General features: G+C 40.8%; 1 protein-coding gene across 2 annotated transcripts in view; it reads right to left on the bottom strand.

The window, feature by feature from the left end:
• Positions 1 to 25,749, bottom strand: part of PDE10A (phosphodiesterase 10A) — a 300,316-nt gene that overhangs the window by 67,145 nt on the left and 207,422 nt on the right. For both annotated transcript variants that reach the window (XM_075267819.1, XM_075267820.1), the window contains exon 2: positions 2,030 to 2,155. In XM_075267819.1, coding sequence (XP_075123920.1) covers positions 2,030 to 2,155 — 126 coding nt within the window. The remainder of the gene's footprint in view (positions 1 to 2,029; positions 2,156 to 25,749) is intronic.

Here is a 25,749-nt window from a genome sequence, read left to right as displayed (position 1 = left end):
TGCTGGCGGGGGCGGTGTTTCGGCGACGAGTCCACAGGAAGATGGCACTCCCCGCGGGTCCGGACCAGCGGCAGCTGAAGGCGGACAGCGAAGACCAGCTGCACCTGGAACATCACCGGACTGAGCTCACCGGCTTGGAGCTGCCGCAGGAGCCGGACAGTGAGGGCATCCCGCTGCACTCCCCGTGGACCTTCTGGCTGGACAGGTCTCTCCCTGGAAAAACCGCAGCAGAATGTGAGTCCAACCTGAAGAAAATCTACCCTTGCAAACAATACAGAGTTTCTGGAATTACTATTCATTTCAAACTGCAGAAGTGTACTTACGGTACTTCTGCTAGCAGGCCAGGAACACAGACACATGTTGGGTGAAGGCCTGAACTTACGTGGAGTTTGATGGAGTGGTAGGGAGGCGGGGGTCTTCTCTGCACTGCACTTGACTCGAGTATAAGCCGAAGGGGGCTATTTCAGCACAAAAACTGGCCTGAAAAACTCAGCTTATACTCGAGTATATATAGTAACCTTTCAGTTAAAGGGTTTCAATCATTTTATAATAGTTTAAAAAGAGGGTTTCACAAAAATATAACCATATTTAAATTTGAAGATAATGTAAAATTAACATTTTTGCAAATATAAATTATAGGTTCTTCTCTATTATATACCTAGAAATGAGATCAGCTATATGTACACATTAGATATGGTGCATTTCTATTTTTATAAGAATAAGAAAAAAAAGTTATTTTCAGAAATATTTATTGCCAATAAATATTCCCCAATGAGCCTATATGTGACAATTTTATAGTGCAAAATGTAATCGATGGGGAGAAAAAAAAATGCACCCAGATAGAAAGGTTGCGCTTTTGCAAAACTCATCACACAATTATGCGTTAGGTATTTATGTACATCATTACAGGTGTGGTCGGGTTAGATGGTGGGACCGGACAAAGAAAAGCAGGATAGTCCTTTTGACAAATTCCCATCGTCTAAGCTGTTCTAAATTAGGAGTTAGAAGGTGCTGGGAGTAGTGGTTACATGAGGGCACACACACAGCAAACAGGCTTTGGATGGCCCATATAAACTACCAGTAGAAAGGACTGTTTGATCTGCCAACAAGCATGTACAATTTCCAATGTTTCCTTGTCAACAAAGGTGGAAACGTCATTATATACGCCTTTAACAACCACAGCCATTTCCATTTTTCAATATGACAATGCTCACATACACACAGCAGGGGTTTATATGGGCAAATGTATGGCTCCATTTCCAGCCATATATGATCTTGTATATAGACTAGAGGTGGCCCAACTGTAACTGAAGTTTCCTTTCCTTTGTACAGATATCCCCAAAAACTGTATTCTTTCAGTCTAATATTGTAATCCTAGGGCAGCATGATGGCTTAGTGGTTAGTACTGTTGCCTTGCAGTGCTGGAGTCATGGGATTGAATCCAGCCAAGGACAACATCTGCATGGAGTTTGTATGTTTTCTTTGTGTTTGCGTAGGTTTCTTCCAGATACTCCTAATTTCCTCCCACACTCCAAAGACATACTGATAGGGAATTTAGATTGGGATCCCTATATGGAACAGTGTTGACAAGATCTGTAAATCGCTGAAGCATATGAAAGCATTATACAAGCAAGAAAAATAAATAACCCCTTCTTGGTGTTTTGGTTTTGTTTTTATGTATGTAAAAAAGCTAAAAATTATCACTATCTTGTCAACCTCTGTAACAAGTAATCAGATCATTTGTCATAAAATGCCTTAGAGAGATGACCAGGCAAAATCTGTGCAAGATGTGAAATATGACCAAAATATGGCAAAGCTAGACCAGGTGGACAAGACATGGGGGTTTATGCACTAAAGGGTTGAAGGTTGGCAGTAAAGCAGAACAGTCTGTGTCCAGTGAAAAAATATCATATCCTTAGAAGTATTATGCTTTTTTTGTTCTTGGTCTCTCCGTCTGTCTGTCTTACACCATACCTGATAAAGAATGTGGGAGCTAGGGGAGAAGTTACTTGGTAAAACCAATGCTTACCTTCATTTAAATTCTTCTTTTTCATCCATTTTTCTACAGTTTCAGAAGCAACACTTTCCGATACAAATTCATCCAGCAATTGGGGGTGGCGAGAAAGATATGCCTTAACTTTCTCATCTGTCAAATCTAAAATACAAATGACAGAACATAAGGTTAATACCTGGGAATAAGAGAGCCATAGTGCCTGAAAACAGTAACTTTACTGTGACAGTTTCATGGGTGGCCATACACAATTTGATACCCCACATAGATATATCCTGTCCTATATACTGGATTACCAGCAAATGTATGGTGAAATTGACTTTTCTATAATAACTCTGTTTAAGCAGAAATAAAGTAGAAACTGTATACAGCTCCAATACCAACTGCATCTATATCCTTATACATCCTATACTCTGACCAATTGCCTTATACATTTGTAGGCTCAGTAATGCGAAGTCTTTAGCAAATTATTGAAAAAAAAAAAATCTACATAAAGCTATATAATTTTGTTGTTGGATTTTTTTTTGTGGCAGCTCATACTAGATATGGAGATTTTCTCAACATTTTCTCTAAAATGATGAAAAAAAAAATAAAAAGTGGAAAATAATGTAAGTGAATACGCTGGTTTCAAAATATACGATTGCTGCTATTCTCTCCCGTATTGAGCAAATGCGCCCATGTCTAGTAAGAGTTTCTGCCCCTCAGAGCAAATACTAATCCAGGACCTTACTCTGTGAAGATGATTTCACCACAGGCCCTTTCACTAAGGGTTGGTTCACACTAGCATTTGTATTCCGTCCGGATGGAGTCTGCATGGACACCCCCCCCTCCCGGATGGAATACAATCGCAATTGTAAGCGATGTGCTGGCAAAGCAAAACGGACCCCATAGACTATAATGGGCTTACACATCACTTACAATTGCGATTGTATTCCGTCCGGAAGGTGTCCATGTGGACTCATTCTGGATGGAATACAAATGCTAGTGTGATCCAACCCTAACACTGGAAAGAGGGTTTTTTTGTTTCAGATTTTGCTGTGGTTTTTTTTAGCCAAAGCCAACAATGGCTACAAAATGAATGGAAAACATAATGGAATCTTCTTATAATTCTACCTTCTGCTCAATCCACTCCTGGCTTTGGCTCAAAAAAACGCAACAAAATCTGCAACAAAAAAAAGCTGCATTTCCACAATGTGGGGCCTTAGCCTTTTTCTGTATTCAGTAGGGAAAGATTTGGGTTGATAAAACCCAAGGACCATAGCCCCACTCTGTGTAGATTTAGTTGAAATAGGCAGCAATAACACTTACAGGGCTGATGCCCCAGCAGTAAGGACATTCGAAACACCAAACTTGCCCCATATGTATTTGGTGCAGTGTATAACAGCGATTGTGCTAGGCACATATATATCAGTCCTTTTTCATAATGGTATTTATGAATTAACATTTTCCCATTAGACTGCATGTCAGCTGTTATTCTAAGGCCTGTTTTAGATAACTATATTATGACTGCAAGACCCAAATCTCCTCATGGTTCTACTATGTTTACCATAGAACCCTGTGGTGAATGACATTTATAACAGTTAATTTCTTCTTTGCTGAAGAATGGTTTCCTTTTATTGCGGACAAATGCTGTAAATCCACCAAAAGCAGTCAACAGTAAGAAAAAAAAAATCATTTCTGTGCCATCTGCAACCAATAGATAAACAGTATGTTTTCACTGCCTGTCTGTTCTAGGTTTTAGGAAGTGCAGATTGTAGTGAGGGACATTGTTAGTGCAAGAATCTATGTCTAAAAAGTTTCTCAACAGAAATAATTATGCAAGGCGATGAGAAGAGAGAGAAGTCGTCCTCTGGGGAGCGCACGGTTGTTTTCATAAACAGAGGCAGAATGTGCAGCAGATAATTAGTTCTGTAGGGGACGGAAGTTCTAGCGTTCCCTAACAATGGCAACGATAAACAGAAAGCATACAGTCTGCTTACATAAGTGTTCAATAACTCTTAAAACGTCATTCACAATTGTCATACCCTTAAATTATATTAAAAAAATTTATAAAGTTAATGAAGATTAAAAAGCGAAATCTAAATCAAAAATCAATATTTTGTGACCGTCGTTTGCATTGAAAACATCAGTTCTTCTAGATACAGGGAGGTTGTTCCAAACATCTCAGAGGACTAAGCTCCGATCTTCTGTGGATGTAGGCTTCCTCATACCCTTGTCCCAGACAGACTAGATGACGTTGACATCAGGGCTCTGTGGGGGCCACATCATCACTTCCAGGACTCATCCAATGGGCAGTCACATCAAACATTGATTTGAGTTAGATTTCTCTTTTGCTCATTCATTTTATTTTTCTCAGATCACAAAATTACCTATTAACGCTTCTATTTGTAAAAGCATTGTTACTTTACAGCATTTTTTTCACGTCTGCTTATAACATTTGCACAGTACTGTAGATAAATACAAAAAAAAGTGTAAGAGGTGGATTTTAGTAGAGGGCATTACAAATACCAGTTTTAAAATATCAATTTCACACAAATATGTAAAACAGATTATGTACTGTAACAGTAACGTGACAAAGATTAAACTCCCATAATGGACAATATACAGCTGAGGGAGTAGAAATAAAACATAACTTTTATTTTTTAATATATTAAAATTGTGCCCATTATAGCATAAAATATTCCAATAGGGAGATTCACTAACCAGTAAAGAGATTAGGTAGATATAGCTTCTATCTCTTTGATAAAGTGAAACTCTCCCCTTTATCTTTCCAATTGGCAGGAAAAAATAGATAAGTATTCCATTTGTTCAGCAGGACTTGGAGGAGCAAGAGTTAATATGCAGCATTAGCTCCCAACAGTACTCAGAGGTCTGACCAGGTAATGATATAGCCAGTATACAATGGATAAGCAGCAGTCCTATCTATCCTCTGGTTCAATTTAAATGTATTGTAAGTCCCTGAACTATTACATGGAGAAAAAACTATTTCCTAATACCCTCTATATGTATTTCACTAGCTGATATTCTAGCTCATCAGGAGGTTTTTCTAAGAAAAGATGAAAGCTGCAGTGAAAACTGCACTTCCAACGTCCTTGGTGGTTGGACGTGGTATTAGGTTAGACTGCCAGCGAGCGCGCCGGCAGTCAAGCCTTTTAAAGCTTAACCACACCCCCCAGTCAACGCCCATGCAGGCATGCAGGCATCACGTGATTCCAAAGGATTACACCCACGTAGATGTCATATGACGCTCAGGGGGCGTGGAGGCACTCATTAGTGCTCCTATGGATATATGCAAGTCTAGCTGGAGAACCACAAGTCCCAGCTAGAGAATAAATGTTTTCTGTTAGAATCTCTTCAGTGTATTATTAATACTAGGGCATCCATGATACAGAGAGGGGGTAGTAATCATATAGCAACATTGATATTAAAACTGCGGCAATATTAACCTATTGTGAGACAATTAGAGGCTGTAAACATGGAATATCTATAGTAAAACACATAGGGGCTATAAATAAGTCTATAGTGAGTTATGGTATACTATATATATATATATATATATATATATATATATATATATACACATACACATATATAATATATATATACATATACATACACACGAGTTCTCCATTCAGATCTATATTAATTTTATCAAAAACCACAAACCACAACACTATACCCCATTTTAACTATATACAGCAACTATAATTGATATTCTCATTAAGCCCTAGTGGAGCCAAGGTTTTAAGTCTATATGTCCACTCTGCCTCTTTTTGTAAAATCTTTTTATCCCAATCCCCCCCTCTAGGATTCGCCTGTACTACTTCGATCCCTTGAAAAGACAATGTTTGAAGATTCCCATCATGAACCTCCCACATATGACGGCTGAGGGTACGGTCCTCCCGCCGTCTAATATTGCCGATATGGTCTAGAATGCGCCTGCAAAATTTGCGGCGTGTTTTCCCCACGTAATTCTTAGGACATCCACAGGTGGCCATATACACAAGGCCAGAGGTCTGACAATTAATAAAGCTGTGGATATCGTACGAATTTTTTGTAGTGACACCAGTAAAAACAGAGCCTGCTTTGATAAAGTCACATGCTTTACAATGTCCACAACGGAAGTTCCCCGTTGGGATATGCTTATTAAGCCATGTAGTGTGTATTGTTGGGGACAGATGGCTATGGACCAATCGGTCCTGGAGGTTTCTACCCCTGCGATATGTTATAGAGGGGGATGGTGTTAATAACGCATTAATATCTGGATCCAACCTCAACACATTCCAGTGTTTAGCGATGATTGATCTTATTCTAGAATTTTGATTGTCGAATGTACCAATGATTCGTAATTGATTCTCTCCTGTGGCTTTTGGACGAGGATTAAGTAAAGCTGTACGATTTTGTATGGATGCGTGTCTAAAGGCTTCCTGCAACACTTCAGATGGATAACCACGATCCACAAAACGATTAGTCAAGTCGTCGCAAGCCTTACGGAAGTTTGAATATGATGAGCAATTTCGTCTCATGCGAAGGTACTGTCCCCTAGGTATCCCTTTACGGAGGGGAAGGGGATGAAAACTGTTCCAGGATAATAAGCTATTTGTTGCTGTTTCCTTCCTGAAAATTTTTGTGGAAATATGTCCCTGTTCATCTATCATGATAGATAAGTCAAGAAAAGTGAGTTCCCTTTTACTAATATTAGCTGTAAATTTCAAGTTTATACTGTTCTTATTTAACAACTCCACAAATGTATAGAACTCTTGTTCCGTTCCAGTCCAAAACAACAGTACATCATCCATATACCTAATCCAGTCATGGATCTGAGATGTCCAAATTTCATTTTCCTCAACAAAGACGAGCCGCTCCTCCCACCAGCCGAGATACAAGTTGGCGAAATTTGGCGCAGCGGGACTGCCCATCGCAGTTCCAACCGACTGGTGGAAGAAGCGGCCGTCAAAAACGAAATAATTATGCTTAAGGATGAATTCAAGCAAATCCATGACAAATTGGCTATGCTGTGCATGAAGACTACTTCTAGTCTCAAGGAAGCGCCCCACAGCCCCACACCCCAATTCATGGGGTATGGAGCTGTAGAGCGCCTCCACATCAAGACTGGCAATAAGACTGCCAGCTGGTAATGTAATTCCATCCAACCGTCTAAGTACATCTTGAGTATCCCGTACATATGACGGAAGGGAAGTAACAAATGGTCTAAGGATTTGATCTACGTACATACTAATACCTGCCGAAATACTGCCCACTCCAGATACTATAGGTCTCCCTTTTAAGGGATTGGTCCCTTTGTGCAGTTTCGGCAGGCAATAAAATGTCGGGATTATAGGTTTTTCGGGAGTCATAAAAGCCCACTCCTTACTTGAAATTAGACCATCGTTAAGTGCTCTATCCAAAATGCCACACAATTTGAGAGAGAATTCATTGGTTGGATCACTGTCAAGAACTCTATAGGCCCCTGGGTATTGTAGAAGGTCAAGGCACATTGTTTTATATTGGGATTTATCCATAATAACAATATTCCCCCCCTTATCTGCTGCCTTTATAATAATTGTATCATCTTCCTCCAGATTTTTCAAGGCTACCAATTGTTGCTTAGATAGGTTGTTTCTCACATGATAAGGACGGGCTCCCAATTCAGAGAGTTCTTGTGTCACGAGTTGTTCAAAAATATCTATATGTCGTGTATCAAAGAGAGGTGGATTTTTTACACTTTTTGGTTTGAGATTGGTGAATGCAATGGGTGCTCCTTCACTTTCCTCCCAAAAAGCGTGTAATAATGTGATATCAGGGAGGTCCTGTTCACTAATGCCCAACTCCATACATTGTTGTTTATTAGAAATGGACATAAATTTAGCCCATCTTGCTTTTCGAGTAAAGAGCATAATGTCCTTCACCCAATTAAATTCCTGAAATTTGGGCGTTGGGACAAATGATATTCCCCTTTCCCAAGAATAGAAGGGGAAGGGGGAGGGGCAACTCTAGGCAAAAGAATCAATCCAGCAGAGATATTCGTAATGATAGACCTACTACTACAAAATCTGTTTTTTTATCAGAGGGAGCTCAGATCACGAGTTATCTATTGAGAGGACGGACTCAACAAACTTAGATGAACAAATTAGTCAGATAGAGGTTGAGGGGAATGGGAATACCCTACAGTTACCAACTAATCCTCCAAAAAATGATTTACTGATTATTAATTTATCGAAACGTCCTCTTTCTGACATTGAAAAAGAGGTCTTATCTAAGGGGCTATCATTTGTCCCAACGCCCAAATTTCAGGAATTTAATTGGGTGAAGGACATTATGCTCTTTACTCGAAAAGCAAGATGGGCTAAATTTATGTCCATTTCTAATAAACAACAATGTATGGAGTTGGGCATTAGTGAACAGGACCTCCCTGATATCACATTATTACACGCTTTTTGGGAGGAAAGTGAAGGAGCACCCATTGCATTCACCAATCTCAAACCAAAAAGTGTAAAAAATCCACCTCTCTTTGATACACGACATATAGATATTTTTGAACAACTCGTGACACAAGAACTCTCTGAATTGGGAGCCCGTCCTTATCATGTGAGAAACAACCTATCTAAGCAACAATTGGTAGCCTTGAAAAATCTGGAGGAAGATGATACAATTATTATAAAGGCAGCAGATAAGGGGGGGAATATTGTTATTATGGATAAATCCCAATATAAAACAATGTGCCTTGACCTTCTACAATACCCAGGGGCCTATAGAGTTCTTGACAGTGATCCAACCAATGAATTCTCTCTCAAATTGTGTGGCATTTTGGATAGAGCACTTAACGATGGTCTAATTTCAAGTAAGGAGTGGGCTTTTATGACTCCCGAAAAACCTATAATCCCGACATTTTATTGCCTGCCGAAACTGCACAAAGGGACCAATCCCTTAAAAAGGAGACCTATAGTATCTGGAGTGGGCAGTATTTCGGCAGGTATTAGTATGTACGTAGATCAAATCCTTAGACCATTTGTTACTTCCCTTCCGTCATATGTACGGGATACTCAAGATGTACTTAGACGGTTGGATGGAATTACATTACCAGCTGGCAGTCTTATTGCCAGTCTTGATGTGGAGGCGCTCTACAGCTCCATACCCCATGAATTGGGGTGTGGGGCTGTGGGGCGCTTCCTTGAGACTAGAAGTAGTCTTCATGCACAGCATAGCCAATTTGTCATGGATTTGCTTGAATTCATCCTTAAGCATAATTATTTCGTTTTTGACGGCCGCTTCTTCCACCAGTCGGTTGGAACTGCGATGGGCAGTCCCGCTGCGCCAAATTTCGCCAACTTGTATCTCGGCTGGTGGGAGGAGCGGCTCGTCTTTGTTGAGGAAAATGAAATTTGGACATCTCAGATCCATGACTGGATTAGGTATATGGATGATGTACTGTTGTTTTGGACTGGAACGGAACAAGAGTTCTATACATTTGTGGAGTTGTTAAATAAGAACAGTATAAACTTGAAATTTACAGCTAATATTAGTAAAAGGGAACTCACTTTTCTTGACTTATCTATCATGATAGATGAACAGGGACATATTTCCACAAAAATTTTCAGGAAGGAAACAGCAACAAATAGCTTATTATCCTGGAACAGTTTTCATCCCCTTCCCCTCCGTAAAGGGATACCTAGGGGACAGTACCTTCGCATGAGACGAAATTGCTCATCATATTCAAACTTCCGTAAGGCTTGCGACGACTTGACTAATCGTTTTGTGGATCGTGGTTATCCATCTGAAGTGTTGCAGGAAGCCTTTAGACACGCATCCATACAAAATCGTACAGCTTTACTTAATCCTCGTCCAAAAGCCACAGGAGAGAATCAATTACGAATCATTGGTACATTCGACAATCAAAATTCTAGAATAAGATCAATCATCGCTAAACACTGGAATGTGTTGAGGTTGGATCCAGATATTAATGCGTTATTAACACCATCCCCCTCTATAACATATCGCAGGGGTAGAAACCTCCAGGACCGATTGGTCCATAGCCATCTGTCCCCAACAATACACACTACATGGCTTAATAAGCATATCCCAACGGGGAACTTCCGTTGTGGACATTGTAAAGCATGTGACTTTATCAAAGCAGGCTCTGTTTTTACTGGTGTCACTACAAAAAATTCGTACGATATCCACAGCTTTATTAATTGTCAGACCTCTGGCCTTGTGTATATGGCCACCTGTGGATGTCCTAAGAATTACGTGGGGAAAACACGCCGCAAATTTTGCAGGCGCATTCTAGACCATATCGGCAATATTAGACGGCGGGAGGACCGTACCCTCAGCCGTCATATGTGGGAGGTTCATGATGGGAATCTTCAAACATTGTCTTTTCAAGGGATCGAAGTAGTACAGGCGAATCCTAGAGGGGGGGATTGGGATAAAAAGATTTTACAAAAAGAGGCAGAGTGGACATATAGACTTAAAACCTTGGCTCCACTAGGGCTTAATGAGAATATCAATTATAGTTGCTGTATATAGTTAAAATGGGGTATAGTGTTGTGGTTTGTGGTTTTTGATAAAATTAATATAGATCTGAATGGAGAACTCGTGTGTATGTATATGTATATATATATTATATATGTGTATGTGTATATATATATATATATATATATATATATATATATATATATATATATATATATATATATATATATATAGTATACCATAACTCACTATAGACTTATTTATAGCCCCTATGTGTTTTACTATAGATATTCCATGTTTACAGCCTCTAATTGTCTCACAATAGGTTAATATTGCCGCAGTTTTAATATCAATGTTGCTATATGATTACTACCCCCTCTCTGTATCATGGATGCCCTAGTATTAATAATACACTGAAGAGATTCTAACAGAAAACATTTATTCTCTAGCTGGGACTTGTGGTTCTCCAGCTAGACTTGCATATATCCATAGGAGCACTAATGAGTGCCTCCACGCCCCCTGAGCGTCATATGACATCTACGTGGGTGTAATCCTTTGGAATCACGTGATGCCTGCATGGGCGTTGACTGGGGGGTGTGGTTAAGCTTTAAAAGGCTTGACTGCCGGCGCGCTCGCTGGCAGTCTAACCTAATACCACGTCCAACCACCAAGGACGTGGGAAGTGCAGTTTTCACTGCAGCTTTCATCTTTCCTTAGAAAAACCTCCTGATGAGCTAGAATATCAGCTAGTGAAATACATATAGAGGGTATTAGGAAATAGTTTTTTCTCCATGTAATAGTTCAGGGACTTACAATACATTTAAATTGAACCAGAGGATAGATAGGACTGCTGCTTATCCATTGTATACTGGCTATATCATTACCTGGTCAGACCTCTGAGTACTGTTGGGAGCTAATGCTGCATATTAACTCTTGCTCCTCCAAGTCCTGCTGAACAAATGGAATACTTATCTATTTTTTCCTGCCAATTGGAAAGATAAAGGGGAGAGTTTCACTTTATCAAAGAGATAGAAGCTATATCTACCTAATCTCTTTACTGGTTAGTGAATCTCCCTATTGGAATATTTTATGCTATAATGGGCACAATTTTAATATATTAAAAAATAAAAGTTATGTTTTATTTCTACTCCCTCAGCTGTATATACAAAATATTTTGAGTAGAATACCCGTCAGTGAATTGATCCCATAATGGACAAGTTGCATGTGACCATCCAGAATATTTCATAATCTGGCACTGACTAGGCACCACCGATTCCTTCCATATAGAGAATACAAAGCCAAATCTATGAAAAGTGGACGACCAGTTACATATTATTATTCTACCATACAGCACAAACCATTACGATAATTATATCAAGAGTCAATAAAGCCAATTTTTTTGTTTTACTGTAAAAGCAGTGAAACTTTGGAATGCTCAGCTACGGGACGTACAAGGAGGTGCCAGGATTCTCAAAAGATCAGGTTTTAAAACAGATTATGGGGATAACGTCCATCCTTAGGGAGACACCACCTTTTCAGGTGTGTGGAGACTTATACAGCCATAGTTGCTCCACTGCAAGGGAACATGGGAGGAATATGCAAATCTGTCTCCCAAGATATAAACAGGGAGACAGTGCCTGTGTTATGCTGCCCTCTATGGGAAGCATCCTGAACATAATGCCTGACTTTCCCAGAAGTCTTCACTGCATAATGCGGGGTTATAACCAAATCAATTTCTCAGTTACGGACGGCACTGTTTCTGTCTGGTGTTTGGTTATAATTATTATTATTTGGGGGGCAAGATCGCACAACTAACCACCCTTCAGAATCTACTGTCAGTTCTATACAAATCAAAGACTTTCCACCAAACTGTACAATAATGATCTGTATGATAAAAGTAGCACAGTAACACATATGTTGGGGAAAATGAGGTTGTTAAGCATTAGAGATGAGCGAACACTGTTCGGAACAGCACGCTCCCATAGAAATGAATGGAAGCAAATGGAATGGAAGGTTCTTCCATTCATTTCAATGGGAGCATGCTGTTCGGATCGGCTGATCTGAACAGTGTTCGCTCATCTTTATTAAGCATCCCTTCAAAAACATTCCTCTCACCATGTATCTTCCTTGCATTGATTTCAATAAATTGCTGCATCATAACAAACGTGTTGAACACAATGGAATAATGTTGGGATGGTGGGCATAGAGAGGAGTATTTTGCCTACTGTCAATATAAAAAAAAAAAAAAAAAAAATATCTTTAAAGGGATCCTACCATTAAAAACCTTTTCTTTTTCTCGTTGACACGACAGAATAGCCTTAAGAAAGGCTAGTCTTCTCCTACCTTTAGATGTCTTCTCCGCCCCACCATTTGGTTAAAATCTCGTTTTTCACTGGTATGCAAATGAGTTCTCGCAGCACTGGGAGTGGGTCCCAGCACTCAAACAGCACTGGGGGCGTCCTCAATGCTGCGAGAGAACTCTCCAGCGCCGCCTCCAACTTCTTCAGGAACAGGGTCTTAACGTGTTTTCTTCCGGGGGTTGGCGTCAAACTTCTAGGCCTAGGGCAAAGCCGTCTGCGCAGTATTGGAAGCGGCCATTTTCTTGTGGCCGGCGGGCATGCGTAGTCAGCTTTGCCCTAGGCCTAGAAGTTTTTCTATCCATTCTTGCTCAATTTTTTTTTATTTTCATTCCGTATTCGCCATTTGAATTTTCTTCCTTTTATACACAGGAAATCCTCTCTGTAGTGAAAAATCCCACATTCTATGGCAATAGGATGGGCCATGTTTGGTCTGAACATTCGGTAACTGCCACCATTGAATTTTAACGCTGTGCTCTTGGATTTATTTTTTTATTTTTTTTTGTTGAAAATTTTGCTGTGGTTATTTTGAGCCAAAGCTTAGAACAGCCACAAAAAGCTTTGGCTCAAAAACTGCAGCAAAATCTGGAAAAAAAAAAAGAAAAAAAGCTGTGTTTCTGCAATGCCTTAGCCTAAATTAGATTACCTCGGGGATCGTTCTTACATATTGATAAACCAAAGGAAAATCCCAGTAAGTCACATTGTGTTTTGTTCCCGAAATGGAGTGGCAGGCCACCTTCTTTTTCAGGAGGCAAGATTTTTAATGTGTAAGCACAGTTGTCAAAAATCCTGGTTAAAAGGACTTGTAGTATATTCTCATGGATGGACTCTGCACCAGGAATCTTTCTGTAATGTTTTTCATGCATATATGACTGGGCCACAGTCATTCTGTTCATAGTCAACATTCCAATTTTATCTGAGCAGATTGCAGTAGCATTTCCCATGGTTTCACAAACATCCAGATGCCTAACCAAGTTATTATCTTTCATCGTTTGCTTACGCTGAGTTCACACCAGCGTCTGGTCTCCGTTCTGTCAGGCAGAGTCTGACCATAAGCGCCAGTGAGTTTTTTATGCTCTCTGCGGCAAAAGCATTTTGTTTAAACCGGACACAAAGCCCTGCATGTCCAACTCTGTGTCCGGTTAAAAAAAAATGGTTTTGCCACGGAGAGCATAAAACGCTCACCGGCGCTCACGGCCGGACACTTTTCAAACCCATTCAAATGAATGGGTTTGAAAAATTCCTGCAGGTTTCTGTCTCCTGCCCAGTTTCGTGCAGGAAACGGAAACCTGCAGAATGGAGGCCGGGACACAGATGTGAACGAGCCCTTAGCAGAGTAAGTCAGTGAAATGGTTACTGCAAGTGGAACAAAAACACAAAACCCTCAAAGGGGATTTCCACAAATATGATGCAGAAATGTACCATTCAAAACATTTCATGTACTTGTATCCAGATTGCATGGGCTGTGATGTCTCGTTCTCAGCACCCCTGTTTAGATATTGGTCACGTCCTGGAGCAGGAACTGCAAGTGTCCATACCCACCACACCCCAACTGCTGAACACGAACACCCAGACTGTCAATAATTATTCTTAGCTGAATGTGCCTGCTCTCATCAGACTGCGGATATTAAATCAGGGGTCGGCAACCCCTGACAAGCGTACCAAGAGTGGCATGCAAGGCATACTTTGCTGCCATGGCAGCCAGCACAGGACCTGCAGGTATTATAAGAAGAGATTGGTGTAGGAGCTTCCCCTTCTCTGGCTGCCCTCTCTGCTCTCCCCAGAGTATAATAAGTAGAGTCTCTGAGGAAGCGATTACAAATAACACTTATACTCACCTTACCTCACTTCTCCTGGGCATCTTTGCACTATTTGGCTCCCTTCAGCATCTTCTTCAGTCCTCTCTGCCTGGGACTGAGGTGACGCACTCCCCCTGACATGGGGCACACTGGCATTTTACCTCAGAGGTCTTTCAAAATCACTTCAGAACAGAATGAGTCCCTTGAAAAATGGGTTTTGGAAATGCTATTGAAAATTGCTGTTTGACTTGTAGGCCTCATAACAGCCATACAAAAAATAAAAGGGTGATTCAAGTGTGATGCCAAAATAAAGCAGAGCTATGATACATTAGATTTATGAACTAATTTAGGTGGTAGGACTATGATGGTATCTGTATGAAAAACACATTTCAAACTTTTAATTTGCATTTTTAAAAATTTCCTATTTTTCATAATTAAGCACAAAACATATCGAAATTTTTTTTTAATGCAGGATTACATGTTGGATTTAGCTGTCCGCTTGAAAAAACGGACATCTTTGTAAACGGACACTTAAGGACACAACATAATATCCCATTTAAAATAATGCAAATTGTAAACGGACACAGCTAGTGTCCGATGCTAAAATCTTGCACGGACATTAGCATCAGACACTAGCTGTCGGACACCTATGCTAGTGTGCACCCAGCCTTACACAAAGTACAATGTGACATGTGGTGGCATGAAGTGACATGAGGGGTGGTGATTCAGAATAATTCTGTCTCCTAAGATCGTCAAGTATGAGAAGGCTTGGATTTCTCCAACTCTACAAACGGAGGTTTGTAGATAACAAGAAATTTCCAAAACGGGTTCACAGGGAGGACCGCAAGGGCTTCACAATACCAAATTTAAGTCCCAAGGAGGGACTGTAGAATGAATGGTGAGATGTAATCTCAGCACCCTTAAGAAACCTTATTATAGCAAGTTCCCCCTGCTGACCTGAAGTACATGTGAGGCAGCTTGCAGCAACCTTACATGGCTGTCTCACCTCCCAGACAGGCCGATACCTGCAGGGAAAGCACATTCCAAGACCCAAGGAGATCCAGAGCTGACCTGACGGCAACACCTTACCTCAACTTGTCTGAGAAAGAGAACAACTAGCGTAGCCATGGACCACAGACTTAGGCCAAAGAACAGGTAGTGAAGCAACTGCTTACCCCGGACATCTTTTCTCTGTTCTAACCATCCTAGCAATGTAGGGCATAGTAGAGGGGTGCAGAATTAGAAAAAAAGTCGGTACTGTCACAGACAGGAAAACTGACATAGTGATCCAGGGACAGGAAACAACTGAAGCCTGAGGAATGGAGGGACCTTTTTAAAGCATTGACTTCCTGTTTTTTCCATTCCCTACAGGCATGGATATCCTCCAGTCGGTGCTGCTGTGAAGGTGTGTGTGTGGGGGGGGGAGAAAACTGCCATACAAGGCATAAGAAATCTGCCCCAATGGTTTTAAATTAACTTAGCATTCCATAGCATTTTTTGTTTTTAAAGGATTAAAGAATTCACACTACTTTTTAACAAAACTGATCTTTCTGTATTTGCAGTAAGAGTCTGGGAAAAAGTTCTTTAGTGATTTGGTTGAAATGTGACATGGCTACCTGTACATACACTAAATTAAGATGGTATTCTAAAGAACAGTATCCATTCAACTAAATCTTTTATAAACTGCATTTATTACACAGTTTAAGCTGAATACAATTTGACTTAAGATCAAACAAAGCAACAAGATGTTAAAGAAAAATACACTTCAGCAGGGCCTCCATGCCTCATACAAAGAGCCTTTTCTTCCTTCACATTACAGAGCTCAGGCAAAAAGCCAGGCTGCTACTTATCAGCTGTTAGACATCAGGAGAGAATTGTGTGCGTCACAGACCCAGTGGGGACCCCAGGTCTTATGACTTCCGACCATTTGGGTCTTATCTTATCAGTGCATGGAGTGCAGCACATGCAATGAATATGACACAATCAGAAATAAGGGCAGAAAGGTATACCTGTCAATCCAGTTCAGTGTTATTTCACAAGGAAAAGGTGTGAATACTAAAAGCATGAAGTAGTTAAAGGGAGTCTGTCAGGTGTCAAAATGTCTTTCAAACCAGTAATAGTGTAGGGATCTTCATTAGGAGCATGAACATACCTGGCCACAACCTGATGAAACAGTGATAACGTCCAGGCTATTTCTTGGATGCAGTTTATTATTTTTTTTATTATTATTTATTTATTTAAAATGTACAAAGCAGGTTTTCTGAGGGATTTTTAATTTCAATAATTTTTTTCTAAGTGTCTGTGTGTTTGAAAAACAATGAACATTTATTATAATGGGTCCGTGTGCTGTCCATATTTTATTTTTTTTCCCCCCAAAAGTGAAATAGGTTAGGCATTACTCCACTTGGAAAAGCATGCAGTTATCGAATGTGAAAAGGAACACAAACCCAGCATGCTTATAAAAAGCAAAAGGTGAATTGTTAGCGCCCGTTCACACGGCACAGAGGGGGCGGATTATGGCGCGTAATCCACGTCATAATTCGCCCCATCACAATGGTGGTCTATGGAGAGGACTGTCTTTTCTTCAGGCAGATTCTGCGGCTCAGTGAGCCGCGGCATCCACCTGGCGGCAGCAACCTCCGGAGTCGGCCCATTCATTTGAGCCAACTCCAGGGGGAAAGCCCGACCGCGGCAGTTATGGCAGACGGGTTTTGACCCGAGAGCAAAGTACCCATTTACTTTTCCTGATTAGCCCATAACGCAATGCAGTCATTAAAGCGGTTGTCCGGGATAAAATACAAATTAGCTCCTAAACTAAACCCCTTCCCCCCACCTAACTTCTAATTTACTTGTATTAAAAAAGAAAAAAAAAAGAAAAAAAATATGTATAATTGCCCATATACCTTAGGCAGCCATACCTTCTGATAATCTGGTGACGTTCCAAAATGGAATGTCACCAGTACTCCCCCCACCCGAACTATACTTACCAACCTACCTATCCAGGAATGGCTCCTCCCCTCTTTCCGCACTTGCACAGTCTGGAGGTGGCTGTGAGACTTGCGCAGAAGAGATGGCACTGCTTCTCTACTTCGCAGGCCTAATAGGTAATTCTGGGTCTCTGCTCTGCTCTACAACCTGTGCAAAGTGAAGGAGAAAGGAGGAGCAGTCTCCCATTGCAGAAGATAGGCAAGTATGATGCAATGGGGTGGGGAGCGGACTATGAGAGTCTTAGTAGTAGGTGGGATAGCTTAGCTAGGGAGACAAGGAGTAACAGAGTGAGAGGGGGGGGAGCAGTGACAGGGAGGTAGTGTGGAAGTGGAAGGTACATAGGAAGCCAACACCTAATAAACAAATGCAGAGGATTTCAGGAGCTCCCACAGAAACCCAAAAATCACTCAAAGCATTGCTAAAAGTATATGGGTGTACTTTCAACCAATTAACAGCACTAACACACCTAAAAAAAAAAAAAAAAAAAAAATTGCCCAGAATACCCTCTTAATTGTCGATAGGCTGTCGTGGTAGTCTGTGCCCTAGTGAAGGCCCTCAGAAATGCCATCTTAAAGCTGGTTATACACAGAAATTATTTATCTGCACAACATGGGCAGGTCCAGCTTATTTTAACAATATCTACCATTAAGTTTAGCTGGATCTGCCAGACAAATATCTTAGGAATATGGAGACAACATAATAGGGTGTGACAGAATTACACCACGAGCAAAGAACAATGCAATGCATAACAACTGCAATGCATTATATAAGCCACAAACAAAACAGATCTACAACCCTGTAGATAACAGGCCCTCACACAGCAATGCTAACTGACATGGTAATATCACTCGCAGCAGAAATAGCAATGTCACATTATCTGCCCACAAAAAGAAAAATCCATCTAGCACTACTTCTGTTTACTTCTTGTTGCAATAAAATTAATGGATTCAAGGAGAACACTAACATAGGTGTTTGAGTCCATGTATACAGTGGCTTGCAAAAATATTCATACCCCTTGAATTTTTTGACATTTTGTCACCTTACGACCACAAACTTAAATGTATTTTGAGATTTTAAGTGATAGACCGGGAGTAGGCAACCTTTTTTGTTCAGCGTGCAGATTTAAATGAGAATAATCAAAAATAAGGTCCTCAGAGTGCCGAGAAATAAATGTAAGGCTGACGACCTCTATACTAAAGTCATATAGCACAAACCACAGCATAGGTGCTCTCATACTGTGCTCCCAGCCACATGCGTTTACCGCTATTTGCCTTGATACACTTGTACTTTTCCATTAGAAGTGATAAGTACATGTGTAACTGGCAATTAGTGATAATTAGAGATGAGCGAGTATATTCGATCAAATACCTTCCCTCCATAGTTACTGTCGTAAAAAAAAAAAAAAAAACTGCCAGGGAAGGTGGGAGGGGAATCGAATGTTTACCGCGTGGTATTCAACTGAGTACACCAATAACTATGCAAAGGGAGGTATTCGATCGAATACGACTATTCGATCGAATACTACTCGCTCATCTTTTGTGATAATGTATATGACTGGGAGTACAGTGAGATAACACCTGTAGGTGGCGACACATTATGTACCTGGATGCTGAATGCCCACCTGCCGGTACTTTCACTTTTTGTAACAAAAACGCTGTGTTTCCATAACGTGGGGCCTCAACCTTAGGCCTCCTGCACACAAATGGCACAAATGTGGTTTTCACTGACCTATACATTAAAAGAATTGACAGGGCCCCAAATGCAGACAGATATAGGACAGGTATAGAACAGATATAGGACCTGCTCCATAATTTGCAGCTCTTCAATTTGGCCTGGACACACAGCCGCAAAAACAACAGCATCGATGTGTATGGGTTCATTGAAATATAATAGTCCATAATTTTATCCACAATTGCAGATAAAAAGTCTGGTCATGTGCATTGCAGCTTAGTACCTCCATGTGCCTCATAGTAATAGCAGTTAACCCCATCATGTCCCTCACATTAACCCATGTGTGCTTTACATAAGAGTTACTGATATATGGGACATATGGAGGTAATAATTAAGTATCTTCATTATTAAGGGCCTTTATTAGTACCCCCACGTCTCACATATCAGTAACCCTTATATGGGGCACACAGTGGTTAATGTGAGGGATATGATAGGGTTAATTGCTATTAATGTGAGGTATATGGAGCTACAAAAACTAAATTAAAGGGGTATTCCCACGTCACATACTCACCAGTCTTCGATGCTGTAAATTCTTCTTTCTTCTGGTTTTGTTGTGTCATTGGTGGGCGGGGTTACATATGCAAAGCCAGCGGCGAGAAGACGCCGCCTCTATGCCGCTGGCCCTGCGTGTGCGCTCCTGATGCAGCTAGGCACTGGACGTACAGCCTCCACAATGCAATTTAGACCCGGCATCCGCTGTAATAGCGAGGCAGATGCCGGGGAGTGTAGACACTGGCACAGGTGCTTGCAACATCGCTACGCTCCTGCCCTGCATGAAGCCAGCAGCGGCAGGAGCGATGCTGCTATTCCGCTCCTCCGCCCCCCCCCCCCCCTCCCCTCTGGAATCAGCACTATTGTCCATTAACCACAAAAAATGCCCCAAATGTCCTTCATCACAGCCCTCCTCCTCCTTTCTTCTTACCACTGTGTTCTACTGCCCAAAGAAGTCTGAAGCCATCCAGGTAGACAGGGTGCTTGCCAAGCTTCCATAAACTCATGGGGTTTTATAACGCCATTATAACGCCATTAATAACGCCAAAAGCCTGACATTTCTAGCAACCCCAGCATGTACCAGTGTTTTTTTACTATCACTTTGATGTACAGAGCTCACCAAACTGCTGTTAATAAACAGCAGAGAAACTCCGGCAAGATGGCAGCCCCCATAATCATGTAATGAAAATAGTGGGGGTTTTTATAAATTAAAAAAAAAAAAAGAAAAATAAACAAATTCTACAGTCATAAGATAAAAATAGATGAGAGTCTTATTTCATCAGGTTTTAATAAAATACAAAAAATATTGGTGATGCATTCCCTTTTACCCCCTAGGGACAAGGCCAAACAAACATCTTTTCCAAATCTGACGTGGGACACATGCTAATAACTTTTCTACACTTTAACTTACCAAAGTGATTTATGAATGATTTATGGAAAAAAAAGAAAAAAAAAACTAACTTTTTTTTTAAAAAAAGGTTAAAGGCTCTGCTTTTCAAATAGTCATAGTTAATAAACATTATCCTATCCTACTAATATTATGAGGGCTAGCTCACACGGGGTTCCGTGTGAACATATTCCATCAAGGCTTTCTCCTCTGGATTAGGCCCAAATGAATGGGCCTGGTCCGAGGGCGCTGTGGCGAGGCGGATGATGTGGCTGAATTAGTCGCAGAATCCACCTGAAGAAAGCGCAGCTCGCTTCTTTTTTTCTGCGAGCGGGAGCAAACCGCTAGCGACAAAAAGAACGCTAGCGGTCTACATAGACCTCTATTGTGAGGGGGCAGATTATGAGGTGGATTCCGCATCAAAATCCACCCCCTCTTGCCTCTTGTGAACTAGCCCTAAATGTGAAAGTTTGTGGGTTTGTGTGTTTGGACATTTGTGTGTTTGTTACTCAATCACGCAAAAGCGGCTGAACGGATTTGGATGAAATTCGGCACATAGATAGTTTGTAACCTCAATTAACACATAGGCTATCCTGATAAATGACATGGCTTCACGACTTATGAATTTACGTTCACATACTAAGTTACACTGCAGGAGACTTCAGCTATTTGCACTTTGTGCTGATAACCTGCTCTGTTTTCGCCTTTTGTAAACACAAAGACAACACTGCTCATTCTCTGATCTGCAGAAGTCTTTTGTGTCCTGTTCAGCCGGAGGGAGGGGGGGGGAGACAAATACAGGAAGTGAGGAAAAGACACTTCAGGCAGCGTGTTCAGACACTGACCTGGGAAAAACCCCTTCGTCCATATTACCAGTTTCCCAATTTTTAAACATGCCGGGAAAACGAAAATCGAGTTTTTCTCAACATTTGCAAAAAACTGGAGTTATGAAGGTAGCCAGAAGTCAACAGAGTTCTCCTCAAGTGGAGCTGAGGAGGATTGAGCAAGCTAGGCATCAAGTGCCTCTTAGAGCTGACAAAACGACGGAGCAGATGGATCGGACGCCAACACGACGCTCATTACCCCTTGAGTGTTACACTAATTTAGATAAAAGAAATGAATGCATAGCAGAAGGTGAAAACTGAAAATTGTAGTATCTCCAGAAATACACCATTTCAGTGCCTAGTATATTGTGTTCAACAGACACTCCAAAAACTGTTAGGCAGATTATCCTGGATACAACAGCTTTTGGAGTGCATGTCTCTGTTTACACATGCTGGGCACAAAATACCATGCACCGAAATTGTGTATTTCTGGAAATAATTCAGTGTAATATAAAAATCAGTTTTCAGATGTAAATGCGCAACCGGATTATGCAAAAATGAATATATAAAGTTCTACTGAGTACATTGGATACACCAAACTCACTACTATTTTTCTGCTAGAATAGTGGCGGGGACATTCTGGGGGTCAATTCTGTTGTCTACTTTTCACAAACTCTGGGGTCTACCCTGATGCACTCTTATAACAGTTTATACATTTCCTTCCTGTTGCTGTTCATTTGGTTGTGTACAGAGCCTCAGTCCCTGGAAGCCTTGCACCCCATGTGAGAGGGACTTTTTGACGTCTTTCACATTTTTGATAGCTACCTGTACTTAATAATTGACATTGATATTTATTCTATGTGTCTGTCTAGTTACAGCAAAACATAACTTGCTGTTTCTTCTGTTTTACGAATGATGCAGAAAACCCATTATGGGGGAAAAAAAATAGTTTTTGCATTGTCGTCTTCTGAGAGGCATAACATTTCCATTTTCATTTACAGAGCTGGTTATGACTTACTTTTTGTGAGAACTGTGCTTTTTATTGATACAGTTTGAGTGCATACAACTTTTTGATCACTTTTCATTCATTTTTTTGTGACGAAAGATGGCAAAAAACGATTACTTTCTGCTTTTTCCCCTTTTTTAGGGTGTTCATTGTGCTGGTTTAATAATTAGTTAGTACAGCCCCTTACATGTATCATATAAGGAGATAATACCTGCAACTGGAGCTTAGCTCCAACCACGGATGCTATAGAATATGGTGTCAACTGTTGTAATAATTGACACTCACTGTCAATGGCAACCACTCAGAAGATATAACAGTATGGCAGATTGCACCAACCCCTTGGTGGCTGTGTTATTTTCTAAAACTTTGATACCATTTTTCTTCTAATGCCTGCAGGTTTGAGCGGTCAGAAGAGCTTTAACAGATATCATGCTGAACAGGACTGAGCAGCCTACAAAAGTATGCAAAAATATTGTAATTTTATTTTTTTTTATTTTTACCACACTCCAAAATAAATACAATGCGATAATGGTGTCCATGGACTAAGATGACATTGGTGAAAGCAACTAAGAAGGACCCACAGTCCTGTTGAATATGATGTGATGTTGTATCTACCGTTCTGATGTGGGAGAGGTATCCAAGAGCATCAATAATAAACATGGCAGACCGCACAGACTGAAAAATCATATGCAGTGGTGCCTTGAGTTACAGTATTAACTTGTTCTGGATGACCACTGTAAGTTAAAACCATTGTAACTTGAGATCAGAACCTTAAGGAAAACTTGTAATTGTTCAAATGACCCCACAATGGTCAAAAACATGAAAACATAAGACTGAAGAAAAATCTGATAACTAAAACAGATCTGGCAAATCCTTACACATAAAAAGTCGGACAGATATACTGGAGCTCCATGCACCAGGAACACTACTTCTTCCCAAAGTGTGGTCCTGCTAAGATCTCCAGCTGCTGTACTTATTTGATACTAGCTTCTGCCCACAATTTCGCTGCATGTTGTTAGTGTCAATGATCCGCCTATATTCAGCAAATCGCTGCAGTCGATGGTGTGCCTGCTCCGGCATTTCAGCAGCTCTCAAGCTGGCCTGCCATTGAATTTGTTCCTCACACCATGCCTGCGATTGGTCCAGCATCTCAGTAGCTCGCTGGGACACCATATAATGAGCGTGTTGTTGGCGTCGATGATCGGCCTGCTCCGGCATTTCAACAGTTCTCAAGCTGGCCTGCTGCTGAACTTGTTCCTCGCACCATGCCTGTGATTGTTCCAGCATCTCAGCAGCACGCTGGGACGCCGTGTAATGAGTGTGTTGTCGATCTGCCTGCTTGCTCAATACTCCACAACTTGAGGAGATGTCTGTTGACTTCTGGCTACCTTCATAGCTCATTTTTTGAGAATCTTGCGACAAATTAGATTTTCTTTTTCCCGGGATGTTTAAAATTGTCAAACTGCCAATTTGGATTAAATAGGTTTTCCCATCTCAGTGTCTCAGCACGCTGCCTGGGGTGTGTGTTTATCACTTCATGTATTTGTCTTACCCCTTCCCACCTCTGGCTGAACAGGACACAGAACACTTATACAAATCAGATAATATGCAGATGCTTGTACAGAATGGACTCAGGTGTTATCTGTGTGTTTACATGGAGCAATAACAGACCAGGCTTTATAAGCAAAGTGCAATTAGCTGAGACTGTCGTGCAGGCAAGAGCAGTTTAATATAGTATATGAACATAAATTCATAAGTCGTGAAACCATGTCATTTACTGGGATAAAAAGGAGCCTGTGTTTTAATCCAGGTTACAAACTATCTATGTGCCAAATTTCATCCAAATCCGTTCAGCCATTTTTGCGTGATTGAGTAACAAACATACAAACACAAAAACATACTAGGATAGGATTCCCCCAGGAGCTATGGTGCCCGGGGAAAGCACTGACTACTACTCTTGCTACTTCCCTGCACATCTGAGTCGGGCCCATTGCAGCCTTCACTACTCCAGCTAGCCATCTTGTACCTTGTACCATGCACCAATGCTGTCCTGCTAGTACCTGCCCAAAATTACTCTCGCCACAACAGTATCTACAACTCCTGCAGGTAAATGCTTGATGAACTAGGGCATTTTGGTCGCCATCTTTGTCCACTCCAAACAGCCACCTATAGCTGCACTGGCTCTCAGCCTCCCACCTAGTCCTTATAAGCCTATACTCTACTTGTGAAGGAGTACTAGAAACATCTGGACCTAATTTAGAGTGCGTATTGTATTACTATAATTTGCCATATAAAAAACAAAAAACTTTGCAAGTCTTCAGTAGGTGATACCTTTTTTAATGGCTAACTTATAATGATGACAGAATATGACGTTTCGAAGCTTCCTCTGAGCTTCTTCTTCAGATATAACTAAAAAACACTCTGTAGAGGCTGCATATTTATGACTGGACACAGGGGTAGGATTACAGGAGGGAGGGGGGGGAAGAGGCTTATTACTATATACTTGTAACAACAAACAATCAATTGCCAGATCCCTGGTTCTTATCTTAATGGTCTTAATGATCTGTATAAAAAGACATAAACCCAAGTGAGATGTTCATCCCATTGTCCAATGTCTGGAATAGGGTCATGGCCTTGTACTCATAAATCAGATCATTAAATGTTCTCATAAATAGAGAACATTGTTTCAAAAGCCCAGACCTCTAGCTACCAGATGGTTTATTGACGTTCCCATTATATTTTTAAAACCAACAGCAGTCTCACCAAATGAAGGACGCTTTAACAAGAAGATTAATTTTTTTTTATAAGATCACAAAGCCTTATTGTGTGTTGCACTGGATAGGCACTTCTTTATGATTTTGCTGACACCCACATGGAACAACTATAGGTTGCTTAATTGTTTTCTTGCGTTCTTGTATCACTCGTTGATTGTTCCCTGGTAGAACGAGTCCGTCCGAACCAATAACCACCATTGTGACATAGTGTGATCCAAATTCAGGCCAAGCCCATTTTCTGTTTGATTTGTCATATTTGAGGCTAATTGAGTAGGCATGGTAATTTTATGTAGGGATTTGAATTTTATGTAGTCTTGAATTGTGTCCTAAACCCGAACCAGGCCACCCACCCATCCAGACAATCCAAGATGACATGGCACTTATCAGTAAACAAGATGGTTTCAAAATT

Source organism: Leptodactylus fuscus, chromosome 3, assembly GCF_031893055.1.
Source record: "Leptodactylus fuscus isolate aLepFus1 chromosome 3, aLepFus1.hap2, whole genome shotgun sequence".
NCBI lineage: Eukaryota > Metazoa > Chordata > Amphibia > Anura > Leptodactylidae > Leptodactylus > Leptodactylus fuscus.
Note: the sequence above shows the minus strand (reverse complement) of the source record. Positions and strands in the feature narration are given on the sequence as shown.